The sequence below is a fragment of the Mastigoproctus giganteus genome, chromosome 10 (genome assembly GCF_048544385.1).
Source record: "Mastigoproctus giganteus isolate SK-2022 chromosome 10, ASM4854438v1, whole genome shotgun sequence".
NCBI classification, from domain to species: domain Eukaryota; kingdom Metazoa; phylum Arthropoda; class Arachnida; order Uropygi; family Thelyphonidae; genus Mastigoproctus; species Mastigoproctus giganteus.
Window position 1 is genome coordinate 44,426,598 of NC_143584.1, and position 14,363 is coordinate 44,440,960.

General features: G+C 33.5%; 1 protein-coding gene across 2 annotated transcripts in view; it reads right to left on the minus strand.

Annotated features, from left to right (window-relative positions):
- LOC150079006 (cytokine receptor-like) overlaps positions 1 to 14,363 on the minus strand; it is a 453,754-nt gene that overhangs the window by 57,772 nt on the left and 381,619 nt on the right. For both annotated transcript variants that reach the window (XM_090383341.1, XM_090383340.1), the window contains exons 13-14: positions 11,450 to 11,743; positions 1,293 to 1,616 (exon numbers count right to left, since the gene is read on the minus strand). In XM_090383341.1, the coding sequence (XP_090239467.1) occupies positions 1,293 to 1,616; positions 11,450 to 11,743 (618 nt within the window). The remainder of the gene's footprint in view (positions 1 to 1,292; positions 1,617 to 11,449; positions 11,744 to 14,363) is intronic.

The following is a 14,363-nucleotide window of genomic DNA, read 5'->3' on the forward strand; positions in this document are numbered from 1 at the left end:
GGAAACATATTTTGTTCCATCTTGGCTCCTTTTAGCCCCTGGCAGATGAACTTTTCTGCCAAGGTTACCGGCCCCGCCACGGGGAGGCAGGAGCAGTGCCTGGAGTGACCAAGCGAAATTAGTAGGAGTTAGTCTATTAGATATGAAAAATAAAGAAAGGTTACTTTCCTTCCTTGCTCTCTACCAGTACTTTTGATATAAGAGCTACTAAATTAAAGTATTTCTCAAAGAGAGGAACGCAAAAGAGAACGCAGAATTCACTTATCAAAAAGTCGTAGTGAAAGCACAAAGAGAAATCGCTCAGTCAATCGCTTGGCACCCGGGGCCAATTGCCTATGCCTGGGCCTTTTCGGTTTTTTGTAATATTAACCTCATTCTTCCATTGTTATATTTTCTTCATCTTTGGTTACCACAGATTCATCTTCCAATTCCCTAGTGCCTGGGTTATACCATAGTTTGGAATAGTGTTACTTCCATTCTGCTTGGGAGATGAAGTTGGTTTTTATTTGATCATTTGTGTCTAGTTGTAATTTCTTAAAAATTTTAAAACCTCTTCTTTGTGGGCCCGTGATATCATGTTCTAAAGATTTAACAAATTTATCCCAGTCATCTTGTCAGATTCTTCTGGTTAGTTTTCTGACTTCTGCTCTAAGCTTTTTATATTTTATGTGTAGATGTAGGTCTCTAGTTTGTAGGAACAGTTTATAGGTCTTTTTTTTCTCGTTGATTGTTTGTTTAAATTCTTCATTCCAAGTTCTTAGCCAGTTTTTATTTTTTATAGGTTTATATCCCAAGCCTTTCTTCAGCAGCTCCCAGAATTGATTTTTTCATGTTTGACCAAAATTCCTCAACATTATCACTTTCATCTGATTTGAGTTTATCTTTCAATCGACTTTCATACAGGAATTTAGTGCTTTCATCTTCCAACAAATGTATTTTTAATTTAATTTAGTCAAAACATAAAATAATAATAAGCAGACAAGGAGGTAGAACAGATAAAAATTATTGGGTAAGTGTCTGCTCTTTCTTATTTATTTTTTTAGCATTCTATACTCCACAGCTTTTTTTCTTTTAAATTCAAACCTGTAACCATTTACAACAATTCTTTTCTTGTAAATTTTTTACATGTTTTGGTATACAGAAAAATATTTGTTGGTGAAATACAGAAATGCTCTGTATATACATTATTACTGCTGAAAGAACATTCTACTGTCAAACAAAATCAAAAAAGTTTTAATGAAACTGGATTAAAAATTAACAACTTATTCAAAGATGAATAACAGTTCACTTACCTTCTGCAACCAAAAAGCAAAGCTTGGCTAGTGTAGGATCACTTACAACACCAGTCAGATGACGATTTTTTTTTAAGTTTACAGCAGTTACACGGAAAACGTACGTAATCCCCTCCTTCATAAAAGAACATTCTGGAGTAAAATACATGAACGTTTCACTAATTTCAAGTGATGTATTTTTCACTTTACCCTCCTCTTCCTCCCATTCAATGGTTACTATGAAAATATCTATAGGTCCATTTGGGATACTTGGTGCATGCCAGGAAACATTCACAAATGTAGAATTGATTAATTCTATTCTTGGTTGATCTACAGGCCCAGGAGCTATAAAAATAATAATAATAAATAACAAAATAAAAATGTGTAACATTTTAAAAATGCTAAAGAGTATATGAAGCACTAGATCCCTTAGCCAGAATTTAACATATATATGGTAAATCTTCAAATATAATACTCCTGCTTATAGTACTCTGCTTTTAATGTGCTTTTCTCTGCCTTATGGCCAATCCCACAAAATGCCATGCATTTTTAATGTCTAGAGCAATCCCATTTAAAACACTCCCACTTCTATTGCTTTTTTTTTTTTTAAGGAAGGAAGAAGGAATAAATCTGGTTATAATGCTCCCTTGTCTGCTCTGGTGTTTGTAAATGGATGATACAAGACTAAAACCTAGGAATTCTTCAAGTGCCCAGTGATATTTGTTTATTTTATGTGAAGAGGTCCCAAAATATGTAATTATACATTTTTGTCTTCACAAAAGGAAAGGGTCATTCTTTTTTTTTTTTTTTTAAAGTATTTTTCTGTTTATTTTCATTACTGCTATAATGTAGTGATATTGTAAGAAAAACAGATTAGGCCAAAAAAAAAAAAAAAAAAAAGCCAGCATATTAATCATACAAAATACCATCAATTATCACTATATTACAGCATATCAAATATTAATTTAGAAGTGTATCAATCCATTGTACATAACATAGTGTGCAAATGTAATATCAGCATGCTTTCTCTCCCAGGGAAAGCCAACTGCACCTAGTCATCCAATCACAGTTGACAGTCCAATGAAAAACTTCAGCTAAATATTTCTCCACATTCCATAAAGTCAGACCTTTAACTATTCAAGTAATGATATGTATTTCAGTTTCTTTCAGCAGTACTTTTTTTTTTTTTTTTTTTTTTAATTATCATACTTAAACTTTTCTGCCAAGAGGAATAAACACCTGAGCCTATGAACTATTTTTGAGATAGTGTTGGTAGAAATGCTAAGAGCATGCTTATGTACTCATTTCTATCAGCTGGAAATGTGAACATTAAAATCACCAAGGAAAATTACTTCACTGTTAAGACTGTCAAAATTTCTGAATGATTAAAGCAACAAATCAATTTTACAGAATGAGGTAGAGAGATTTGTGCCAAAGATCAAGAAAGGTGATTCCAGATTATGTGATGTCACTAAAAAGTGACCATCAGAACGAATGCATGTGTAAGTACCAAATGTAAATCAAATGGAATTCCTGAGCCAATAACACTGGCCAACAAAAAAAAAAAAAAAAAAAAAAAAAAAATTTTTGTACTTCCACAGCAAAAGTTGCAGACTAAAGAAAATTGATCCAATTATTTCAAAAACGATCAAAATTACACCTCTATCATGTCTGCATTGAAAAATATGCTTAAATTTTAGTAACTTAATAAACAACCAATTCCAAATATTACATAATAATAAATATGTTATGGTAAAAAGAAATCATTTATTTTAAAATACTTTAATCATACATATAATGTACTACATATATTTTTTTTCCATAGAAATACTTGCCACTCAGAATTTTTCTTAATGTCTATATTGCCTTCCTTCTTAAGAAACCAGCAGTAATCTCCCATCATGATTGTATCCCCAGCAACTTTAGTACTGCTTTTCCTTTTTGGTTATGTCCTGACAAAAGTTTGTTTATCACTTACATCTCACAAATTTGGGGGGGGGGGGGAGGAAATGAGCTGGGAATGAAGAAAATGAATCAGACATTTGACAGCTGATATCTTTACAACATTGCAGTAAACTTCACATCAGAGATTCATCATCTTCTTTCCTTCCTTTCAAGGAATCCATTTGCAGCTACTTTAAACGATCACCAAGCTGCTAATTCAGTGTCCTGTAGCTTTATTTCAAGCACACACCATATTTTAGGAGTTCTTTTTTTTATTATTATTTTTTTTATTTTATTTCAGGTCCAATGAAAATTTCTTCTCAGTTAAATTTGGAAACACTTTCTGCAAGTAGCAGATTCCATTTCCTTCTTTATCCAGTCACTTTATCCTTAACAGAATTTTACATTACTCAGGCATCGTATGATCGTATGATTTACTCTGGTTTGGTGTTTATTCGCACATCAGCAACATCAGGTTATAATGTGCCAACAACAGTAAATTAATAAAAAACAGTAATAAAATTGGTAAAAGATAGAAAGGTAATTAAAGATTATAGTGACCCATTAAAATTGGTCACTATGTCAAGAAAAAGATTGTAAGCCATATATAAAAATAGAATATGATCATAAAAGTATAAGCAATATATAAATACAGTTAAAAGTATATATAATAGAGTATATTTTAAATAAAAGGAACAAGTTAATTTTAAATAGGAAATAACAGTTGACAAGTTATCATTGTCTGTGTATAGGGCTCAGTTAGATAGTTAAAAGCGATATATGATATTCACTGTTCATGTCTAAAATGTGGACATTTGGCTAAAATATGTTTAATTGTTAAAAAGGTGTCGCAATTCTTGCACGTAGGAAGGTCATCTGCCTTCAGCAGAAAAGTAGGTGTAGGATGAGTATGTCTATGTGGAGGAAAGCAAGAACAACTTCCTCTCTACAAATTATTTGTGGTCTTTCTATGCCACGATTGTTGCCATTGAGAATGTAGTACATTTTTGTACATGGAGCCATCAGCCTGTGATTTCTCTGGGATTGTGCTGATCTAGCTTCAGCATCTGTTAGATCATTACTTCTTATTGCAATGTAGCTTAAGATCCAGCAGAAGCAGATGCCAAATGTACATTCAGAAAGAGAATGCAATTTGTGCTGAATCCTAGGCAGGACTGGATGAGGATCGTGTCTAATCATTGACAGAGTCAGGCATCATATACAAAGGTGGAAGAATATTTTTTGGTTCAATAGAGGAACATATTTTATTTTTCTCTCAAATAAAAATTCTTTCCTCATTTTCCACTGCTGCATAATATAATATTTTTCTTTTGCATAACTGTCCCACAAACAAAAAATAACATAGTTATGATAATTACATAGTAAAACAACATAGTTAACATAGTATTTTGTGAAACCTCTCTGTAGACTAGTGAGTAATCTCATTACTTTAAGATCATTCAGACATTCCAAGCAAAGTCATGGTACTTTACTGCACTCAGGGTTTGGAGCAACATACTTTCAAGTTTCTTTTCAAGACAATATCATAAAGTAGAGAAACTGATAGCAATGCATTTCCATATGCAGCAAAACTGCTTTTGAACTTAATTTTGAGGAATCACTAAATATATGGCATTTATTAGGATTGTTTTCAATACCGATTCATTCAGAAGACTGCTAATAATTGACAGAAACAAATAACATCTTCCATAACAAATTATTTTCAAAACACTTTTTTATGTACTGTAATTTTAGTTCCTGCTTACTCTTTAGATAAGTTTAAAATCAGAACTTGCTTAATTTCCTACGGCACTTATAATTTTTCTGGGTGGTAGTCCAAATCTGTTGAAGTGAATGGTCCAGCAAAGTCGGCGACACAACAATCCTCACTATATTCATAACTGCTTTCTTCATGATTTCAGGGAAATCATGAAGCATTGGCTGGTCTTCAACATGTGAAATAGGACTTACTGCAATGTTAGGGATGTTTTTATTCTTTTTTTTAATATATGAAAACCCCAAACACGAGAGGTATTAGAACCTATAGTACTTAGTACCATGCATGGGTTGGAGGTTGAGAAGATGAAAAATGATATTTGTTGACATTAGACTTGAACTTCTGTAGATTGTAATTTTCAAGAAATACATATGAAGGAAGATTGTTCCAGAAAACGGAAGTTGAATGAATAAATGAGGAAGAAAAAAAGTTGGTACTGTGAATATTAAGTTGGACAATAGAGGGATGCTGACTGATAGCAGCACCTGTTTGGACTGCTTTTGAAAGAGAGAGAGTGGGAATTATAGAAGCCAATTCAGAAGAACAGTGCCCATGGAAGTATCTATAGAAAAGGCATGCAGCAGAAACAGAACATCTTTGAGACAGAGAATGGAGGGACTCCATTAGAGATGAGTCATTAATTAACCTAACTGCCCTCTTTTGAAAGGCATCTAGAAGCCTGAGACAGGACTGAGTTTTAGAAGGATTGAAATCAACTAAGTTATCTATGCCCTACTGGCGAATTACTTAGAGATCATCAGCATTTCAGGAATTGGTAGTGGATATTTGAGAAGTTGAAGCTGTTTGAGCAAGGCAAGGTTTCTCAAACTGGAAGGTGGAATGCAATGTGCTATCATCAGCAAAACTGTGGATAGGATTTCTGGTCAATGGGAGAAAGAACTGAACCTTGAGAACATCAGCATTAGTGGGGAAATTAGAAGACAGAGCCATCTACCATCGCCTGCAGTGAATGGTCAGAGAGAAAACTGAATATCCAATTACAAAAACAGTTGGTAAACCATAAGATGGAAGCTTATTTAGAGACCTTTATGCCAAACACAGTCAAAAGCCTTTGAAATGTCAAGAACAACTGCTTGAGTTTTACTGCTTGAACTTTTCCATTGAATTTGTCCATAGATGGGTAACATAAGCCAGAATATCATCAGTGGATCAACACTGATGGAATCCACACTGGCAATCGTTGATCAGATGCAAGGTTTCTAAATAGTTTAAGAGTTGGCGACTAACTGATTTTACAATTACTTTAGAAAGAGAAGTAATTGCAATGGGATGATAATTGGATGAGTGTGACTTGTCACCATTTTAAGCAACTGGCTGGATATGTACAAATTTCCAAGCAAAAGGAAAAACACCTTTGAAATAAGAAAATGAAAAAAGGCAACATAGAACAGGAGTTCAGAAGAACAGGTTTTCAGAACAAGTGGAGAAACACTATCAGGACCTGGAGTTCTCTTAGCATAAAGATTCATCAAAATCCTTCTTATATCCTTTTGACAGGAGACCACAGGAGGCACTGAATGGAGCGTACTGGGAATAGTGGGAGATAGTTTACCAAGATCATTAATACACAAGTTGGATGAAAAATCGGATGCTAGCAGGTCAGCTTTATCTTTGGTTGACGTGGCAATAGAACCATCTTGTTTTGACAGAGGTGGGAACAGTGATGGGCAAAAGTTGCAGCAAATAGCTTTAGCAAGAGACCAGAATGCTCAGCTACCATTCAGACAAGAAGCAAGTTTTCTACACTTAGCCTGTTTGAAATCTAGTTTGGAGTGATTAATAACTACTTTACAATTGTTGAGAGCTTTGGTATAGGCAGAAAATGAAATTGAAGATTTGGAAACAAGTCAATTACAATAAGCAACATTCTTCTCTTGAACAGCCTTAGCATATTTATTGGAAAACCAAGGATCAGATAAAGGATGAGATTTTAAGGTAGTGTGGAATAAAGGATTCAAAGGATATTTCATGATTTGCTTGCTTGTTTGCTTCCTTTTTATTGAGATCTCTGATATTTCTGTCATGCAAAAATAGCAATGTTGAAAAATTATGCTTCACACCAACCAGTAATTAAGTAAAATAAATTCTGCTGCAAACTAAAATACATGGACTTAATAAAACTGGTAAAAACAGATGTATTTACAATAAATATGAAATAATAATTAAAATATACTATGACTAAAATGGAAGTTAAAATAATAAAATAGTAATAAAAGTGCTAAAAACTGTAAAAACTATAGCTTTTGGAGACGATAGACTCCTTTCTCAACTATACTGTTGAGAAAGGAATCTTTCATTTTTTTTAGATACGATGTAAAGATATACCAGTATTTCAACATAACACAAATCTCAGCAGTGACCCCTAATGCTAAGATTCATTTGGATTTCCCTACTCACAGCTCAAACTACTGGCAGCAATATTACATATTAGACGATCCATATACCTTCCAGGGAATTACCAATGAGCTCAGTCCAGAGAAAAATTTAACAGCTGGCCTGCAAAAACTGCTTTTGTAGCTGTACCCTCAAAATGTAAGGAATATCTGTTATTTCTTGATATTTGGTATCAAGAAATAACAAATACTGTCATGCAGGATGAGGACTCATCCTGCATGACAAAAGAGATTCTGAGGATTTCAACTGGAGAAAAAAAACTTTCTTCAGTTAAAATCACAAGCATCTCTTCAGTTCAATTAGTCTACATTAAGCAAAGTGGCAAAAACAGGGGTGGGCAACCTTTGGTCTGCTGTCATTTTCAAAATATATATAATAAACAGCCAGCCATTTATTATATATTTTTGGAATTAATGGAATTTCTACTCTATGTAAATTTATAAAATACTTTGTGTGCATTGCTACAACAAATATCAATCCAGATATCGATTCACTGATAAAAATAAATGGCATCAAATCTTTAATTAAATTTTATAAAAATAAAACATTGAAATTTTTGTTACTGGAATTGTATTTGTATTTTGTAACTATAATCGTATTTTTGTAATTTTATCATGAATTTTTATTTCGTTTTTCTTATTAATAAAATTAATTATGTGTGCATATGAATAAATATTACAATAAATAACATAACTGTTTATGACAATTTTTTTCATCATACACCCATTTTAAAAATCCTGAAAATTGTGAAATGCTAATAAAAAAAAAAAAAAAAGTCTGCATCTCATTGACATTTTTATTTGGATCAACATGTATAAAGGTTGCCCACTCCCTGGTCAAAAACATGCCTTGTTGAGACACTGGTACAAATTCACTATCTCTACAACTTTCCTTTGTCTCTCTCTCAATTTACCTTATTGAATCAGGACAAGTCCAACTAATAGAATAGAGTAAACATTATTTTGTGGGGAGGTAGAAGGATGAAAATTTACAATCTTTTATACTCCACTCACTTTTCTAGCTGAAACTCTGTGGATTACTAGTTCCAGTTAGAACTAATTAGTATTTCCAGTTTATTTGTCCTGATTTCTAACTCCACAATTCCTTCCATTTTATAGTACTGTTCATGTAAATTTCCTCTAAAGTTCCTTATAAGATGTCCAACCTATAACCTACATCTCTTAACCTCTTGTTCAAAAATCTCTTCACCAAAGTCTTTATAAATAATCCTGAAAGTCCTCTTGACATCCAAGATCTTAGTATGCTAATTAATAATAATAATAGTAATAATGATAACGCCAAACTGTATGATATGTGATTTCCATTTCTCTATTCACTGGGTGAACAATTATTTAAAATTTTTCCATCCTAAATTTCTGCCAATCACATTTCTTGTAGTAATGAAATCCTTTATTCCACCTTCCATTTAAAGCCTCATCTGTTATTTAAACCAGGCATACAAACTGTGGTCTGTAGAACCCCCCAGGGATCCAAACTGATAAGTCTGTCTCTGTGTGTGTGTGTGGGGGGGGGGTGGGTTCTCAAAAAGGTGAATTCTGTACTCATTATGTACATCAGGAATGTGTTACATAGCAAAAAAGAGATACAAGATTATCTGCCACACTAATTCTGAGACTGTTGTTGTTAGACATTTTTTTGCTCTAGCATTTCTTGGAGCCAAGATAAGGAACTTTGCAATTAGCAGGTAGCTTTTAAATTTTATTTCTTAAATCTGCATTACTGGAAACATGGAATGGCAAATTTTGAAGGTGGGTAAGAAATACAGGGAGTCCTTGTTTTTTTCATCATAATTATATACCTGAAACCAAGATGAATGATGAAAATAGTCAACAACCTTCATATATAGTGACTTCCATATGACATGTATTGCATGAAAATTATGCTGCAAAGAAAAAAAGTGCATAAAAAGCACAGATGTTCTTTGAGATCACATTTATCACTTTTAATAGAAATATAAAAATATTACCAAACAGAAAACAATTTGCAACTCAACCCTCCTCCCCTTCACTCCGTGTCTTGCCCTTTCCCATAATCTGTGTTTTTGAGTCGCCAACTATTTTTCTCCTTAGTATATTTATTTCTGCAAGGACTCAGATACGCCGACCGGGCTAGCCGAGTGGGTAAAGTACCTGCCCGGCAACCCAAAGGTCGCGGGTTCGATTCCCGCCTCGGGCTTGGATCAAAGTACTGCAAAAACCTTGGGAGGTGCAATATGGCCACAGAAGCCGATGCGCCAACAACTACCAAATCAAAAAAAAAAAAAAAAAAAAGACTCGGATACTACAGTCTCATTTTTCTTAAAGAACTGATTTGCAGTTATTTTGTTCACTTATCTTTCTATTTGTAAAGTTTTTTATAATAGAAAACTGCATTTAAAGCAATCAAATTATTTACAACTAGCATTAAAAGCTTCTTCATTGACACTTTCACTAAATTCTTATTTATAAGCATATGTAAAGATTGTACCTTGTCCATAATTACTCTCATACTAATGGGCACATGTTGGCAATTCATATCTTCAAATCTAGATGGTTAAAAGTTTTCCATTCTTTCCATAAAATTTCTTCTTCTTCTTGTTACTTTGTGGCAATACTCATGGATGTAACATTTTGTGCAGCACTTCTAAACACTGTTTTTTTTTGCAAGCATAACTCACCAAAGTTGATGGTATGGATAAATCTCATGCAATATTCACCATCTCCAAACTTGTGAATAATGTTAACATTTGCTCCTACTACATTAATTCCATTAATAATTGTAAGAAGTGCGGTAAAACATCTGAGGATATTTAGTTTTTTTTTTTTTTTTTATTTTGTTGAAAATATTAAAATAATTGAGAGGAACATTAGGGTTTCAATAATATTTATAAAACCTGATGTGGGGTATCATGAAAGTGGTGTAAATGGAAACTTCCTGTATTTTTGTTTGTTGATCACAATATTTTTTTAATTGAGAACAATAAAACAAAATAATGCTTCATTTTTGAGGGTAAGCTGGTAAAGCTAAAAATCAAAAAGGGGTCCAGGACCAAGAAACGTTTTTGTGCAACACTGATTCAAATTTTGGTTTTGCAACAAAATGTACCCAAAATGTATCCAAAAGTTGATTCTGGATGAGAACAGAGAATTTAACCATTGCCATGAATCAAAATAACTCAGCTTCCCATTCTTTTATGAATGTTTGAAATTACTGCAAGCAAGCTGACTGTGAAAGGCAAAGCGTGGATGATGTAATAAATTATGCTCTTTTTAAAAATGGCAGTTGTGAAAATTTTTTTGCACCTTGTCAAAATAAATGATAGCAATTTCTTACTATCACCACTTTTTAATGCAACTGTTTCAAATCTCTGATACTGAGGTAGAGTTTGTCTGTTACCCTCAGTGATTTACGAAAGAGTTAATTGCTTACATGAGCTAGCAGTTAAAATTTTCAAATAAATATTGTTTGGTAACTTTACAATTTTTATTGTCTAATTTAATCTGAACCTGTGTCAGATAGTATTACTTCCACTATGTCCTTTAATTCAAATTATAAAGCAACAAATCATCTATTACCAAATACACAAACTATCTCAAAACTTCCCATTTGATTAATGATCAATGTCATGAATTCTGGAAGAGAATCTCCAAAGGATCTTACTTCTGTCATTGTTAAGAATAAATTCGACGTAAACATCTAGATACACTAAAGTAATTGCACCTGGCATTTAAAAAGGTATTTAATCAGATGCAGCCTAAAGACCTAACTGGACACACAGACACACGGACGGACACACACACACACACACACTGGAAGATATTAAGTGCTAATGATGTTAATATAAATATAATCTTAGAAATATCACATAAATAGCTTAATTAAAAAATATATTCTAAAGTAATTATAATTTTGCATCATTTCTGAAAATTTGATTGGATGAATGATTTTAAATTCTGAAGAATCAGATAATACTTTTGCATACACAAAATTAATGCCACATTAAAGTTATATTTTAATAGTATATATAAATAAAGTTAATTACCTCCAATATTGGTTACAACATAAACAGGTTCAGAATCTGATGAGCATGCCATTTCAACACAAGCTTTTAACTGAATACTGTAATTGGTGTAATATGAGATTCTAGAATGCAAGGTCTTGCTATACATTCCATCTGTTTTGTTGGAAAATTCTCTGAAGTCTTCTTGCAGATCATTGTATTTAATAATATAATGACTAATTTTTCCATTTGGATGAGCAGGAGGATTCCATGATACAAATATACTAATGTCATCAATAACCTTGGCATTTACATTTCGTGGAGGATCAGATGGAGCTGCAGAATTACATAAAAAAATAAATAATAAATAAATAAAAAAAGTAAAACCAGAACAAAATTTTATTCATAAGTATAATACTAAAAACCATTCTCCATCATACCCATGCACCAAATACATATCTGCAGCATAAATTAATCAAAATACAAATCTTATTTATAAGGGTAATTCAAATTAAAACAAGATTATGGAATAGAATTCAGAGATGCATTTAGATAAAGGCATCTGTAGCTGAGTCTGTCCCACTAGTTTAGTATCAATAGGCAAGACACCTAGAACTCTGCTATCAGCGTGTCGATCACACTGTCAAAGTGAAAGCACTGACACTGAACACTTTCTTCAAGGGACTGAAAATGTGGCAGTTGGAGATTTACAGGTTTGGTTGGCATGCTGAGTTATGTAACAGTCCCATTATTTTGCAGCAGCAATGGACATGGTTTGTGTTGATAAAAAAAAAAAAAAAAACAGTATGCTATAGTCACCTTCTTCCCTACACTAAGTATAAAATTAATCTTTTTCTGGTGGAGGGGCGATGGGACCATTTCCAATGCTGACTTATTTGTTTTTTTCCGGACTGCAGTGGTGGCATCACGATTCACTGCCTATAATGATTGCAAGGAGGTGAATTACCTTATCTAGAAAATTTTAATCTTCCAAATGGAAGTATACCAGATGTTCCATGCACAAATACACTGTGCATGGAACACTAAGTATTTTATACTTAGTGTAGGGAAGAAGGTGACTATAGCATACTTTTTTTTTTTTTTTTTTATCAACACAAACCATGTCCATTGCTGCAGCAAAATAATGGGACTGTTACATTACTGCACATTGTTTGTCACTCAAAATAAGGTATCCCTGTTACATGGCTAAGATAAGACAGCATATGTTCCCTGGTTGTTCATCCTCTGCATTTAATTTGTATCATTACATGCTAGATGCATTTTAAAATCTCCACATTATTCATATCAGAAAAATTACTTTCACTATTACTGCTTTGCAATCATACATGGCATCAATATGTTTTGTGAGTGCAACCACAAAACATTTTCATTTGAATGGTTTAATATCAAAAGTAAAAGGAATAACATTCACCATTACATCCAATATCCTTTTATTGAAGGAGAAGACTTTCTTTTCTTCCGTAAAAATTTGGTTAATTTATATCAAAATAGTAATGCACTGCCAACATTTCCACAGGGATATCCTGCTTAATGACAGGGTGAGGTTCCTGTGCTTAATGACAGGTTGAAACCAAGTCGTTAACTGAAGAAAACTATTTTCCATGCACTCCCATGCTACAATGATAGACTGTTCTTGACAGAGAGAGAAAGTTAAGTAGTGAATTTCAAAGGTAAGTTGTTAAACAGTGTAATAGCAAAAGAAAATATTGACACTTTATGGATCATTGGTTTATTAAGTGACTGATGAAAGTCAAAGCCAATGTTGTTGCTGGTATCACATTTAACAACAGACTACTGAGGCTATTGAATTACATATATATTTGTATAGGACAATACGATTCAAGTATTACAAGAGATCTTCTATACTTGCATAATTTTCAAGGAAATGGGACAAAATCTGAGCTCCATTCAATCTACCATGTCAGTGTCGATCCACTGGTGATATTCTGGCTTATGTTACTCATTTATGGACAAATTCAATGGAAAAGTTTGGTGAAACACAAGCAGTTGCTCTTGACATCTCAAAGGCTTTCCATCGTGTTTGGCATAAAGGTCTTCTAAACAAACTCATCTTATGGTTTGCCAACTGTTTTTTGTAATTGGTTATCCAGTTTTCTCTCTGATCGCTCACTGAGGGTGATGGCGGATCACTCTGTCTTCTAACTTCTCCACTAATGCTGGTGTCCCCCCCAAGGTTCAGTTCTTTTCCCCACTATTTTCCTCTTGTATATTAATGACCTTCTTTCATTGACTGGAAATCCTATCTATAGTTTTGCCGATGATAGCACATTGCATTCCACTTTCCATTTTGAGAAACCTTGCCCTGCTCAATCAGCTTCAATTTCTCGAAGATCCACTACCAATTTCTTAAATGCTGATCTCGGGTAATTCTCCAGTGGGGCAAAGACAACTTAGTTGATTTCAATCCTTCTAAAACAGAGTCTTGTCTTTTATCTCACAAAAAAGGATTCTTCTGCTCCTATGCTTATCTTTGGTGACACTCCGATTTCTAGGCAAAATGATATATCTCTTTTGGGGATTACCCTGACTTCTAATCTCTCTTGGCACAAGCACATTACAAATATTGCTTCCTCTGCATCTAAAAAACTTGGTTTTCTCTTTCGTTCTCGGCGTTACTTTTCTTCCAAACAGCTGTTCACTCTGTACAAATCGCAAATCCGCCCTACCACGGAATATTGTTCCCACATCTGGGGAGGTGCCCCGAAAAACCCTCTCAGGCTTCTAGATTCCATTCAGAACAGGGCAGTTAGGTTAATTAATGATACATCTCTAACAGAGTCTCTCCACTCGCTTTCTCATAGACGTACTGTTTCTGCTGCATGCCTCTTCTACAGATACTTCCATGGGCACTGTTCTTCTGAATTGGCTTCTATAATTCCTGTTCTCTCTTTCAAAACAGTCCGAACATGTGCCG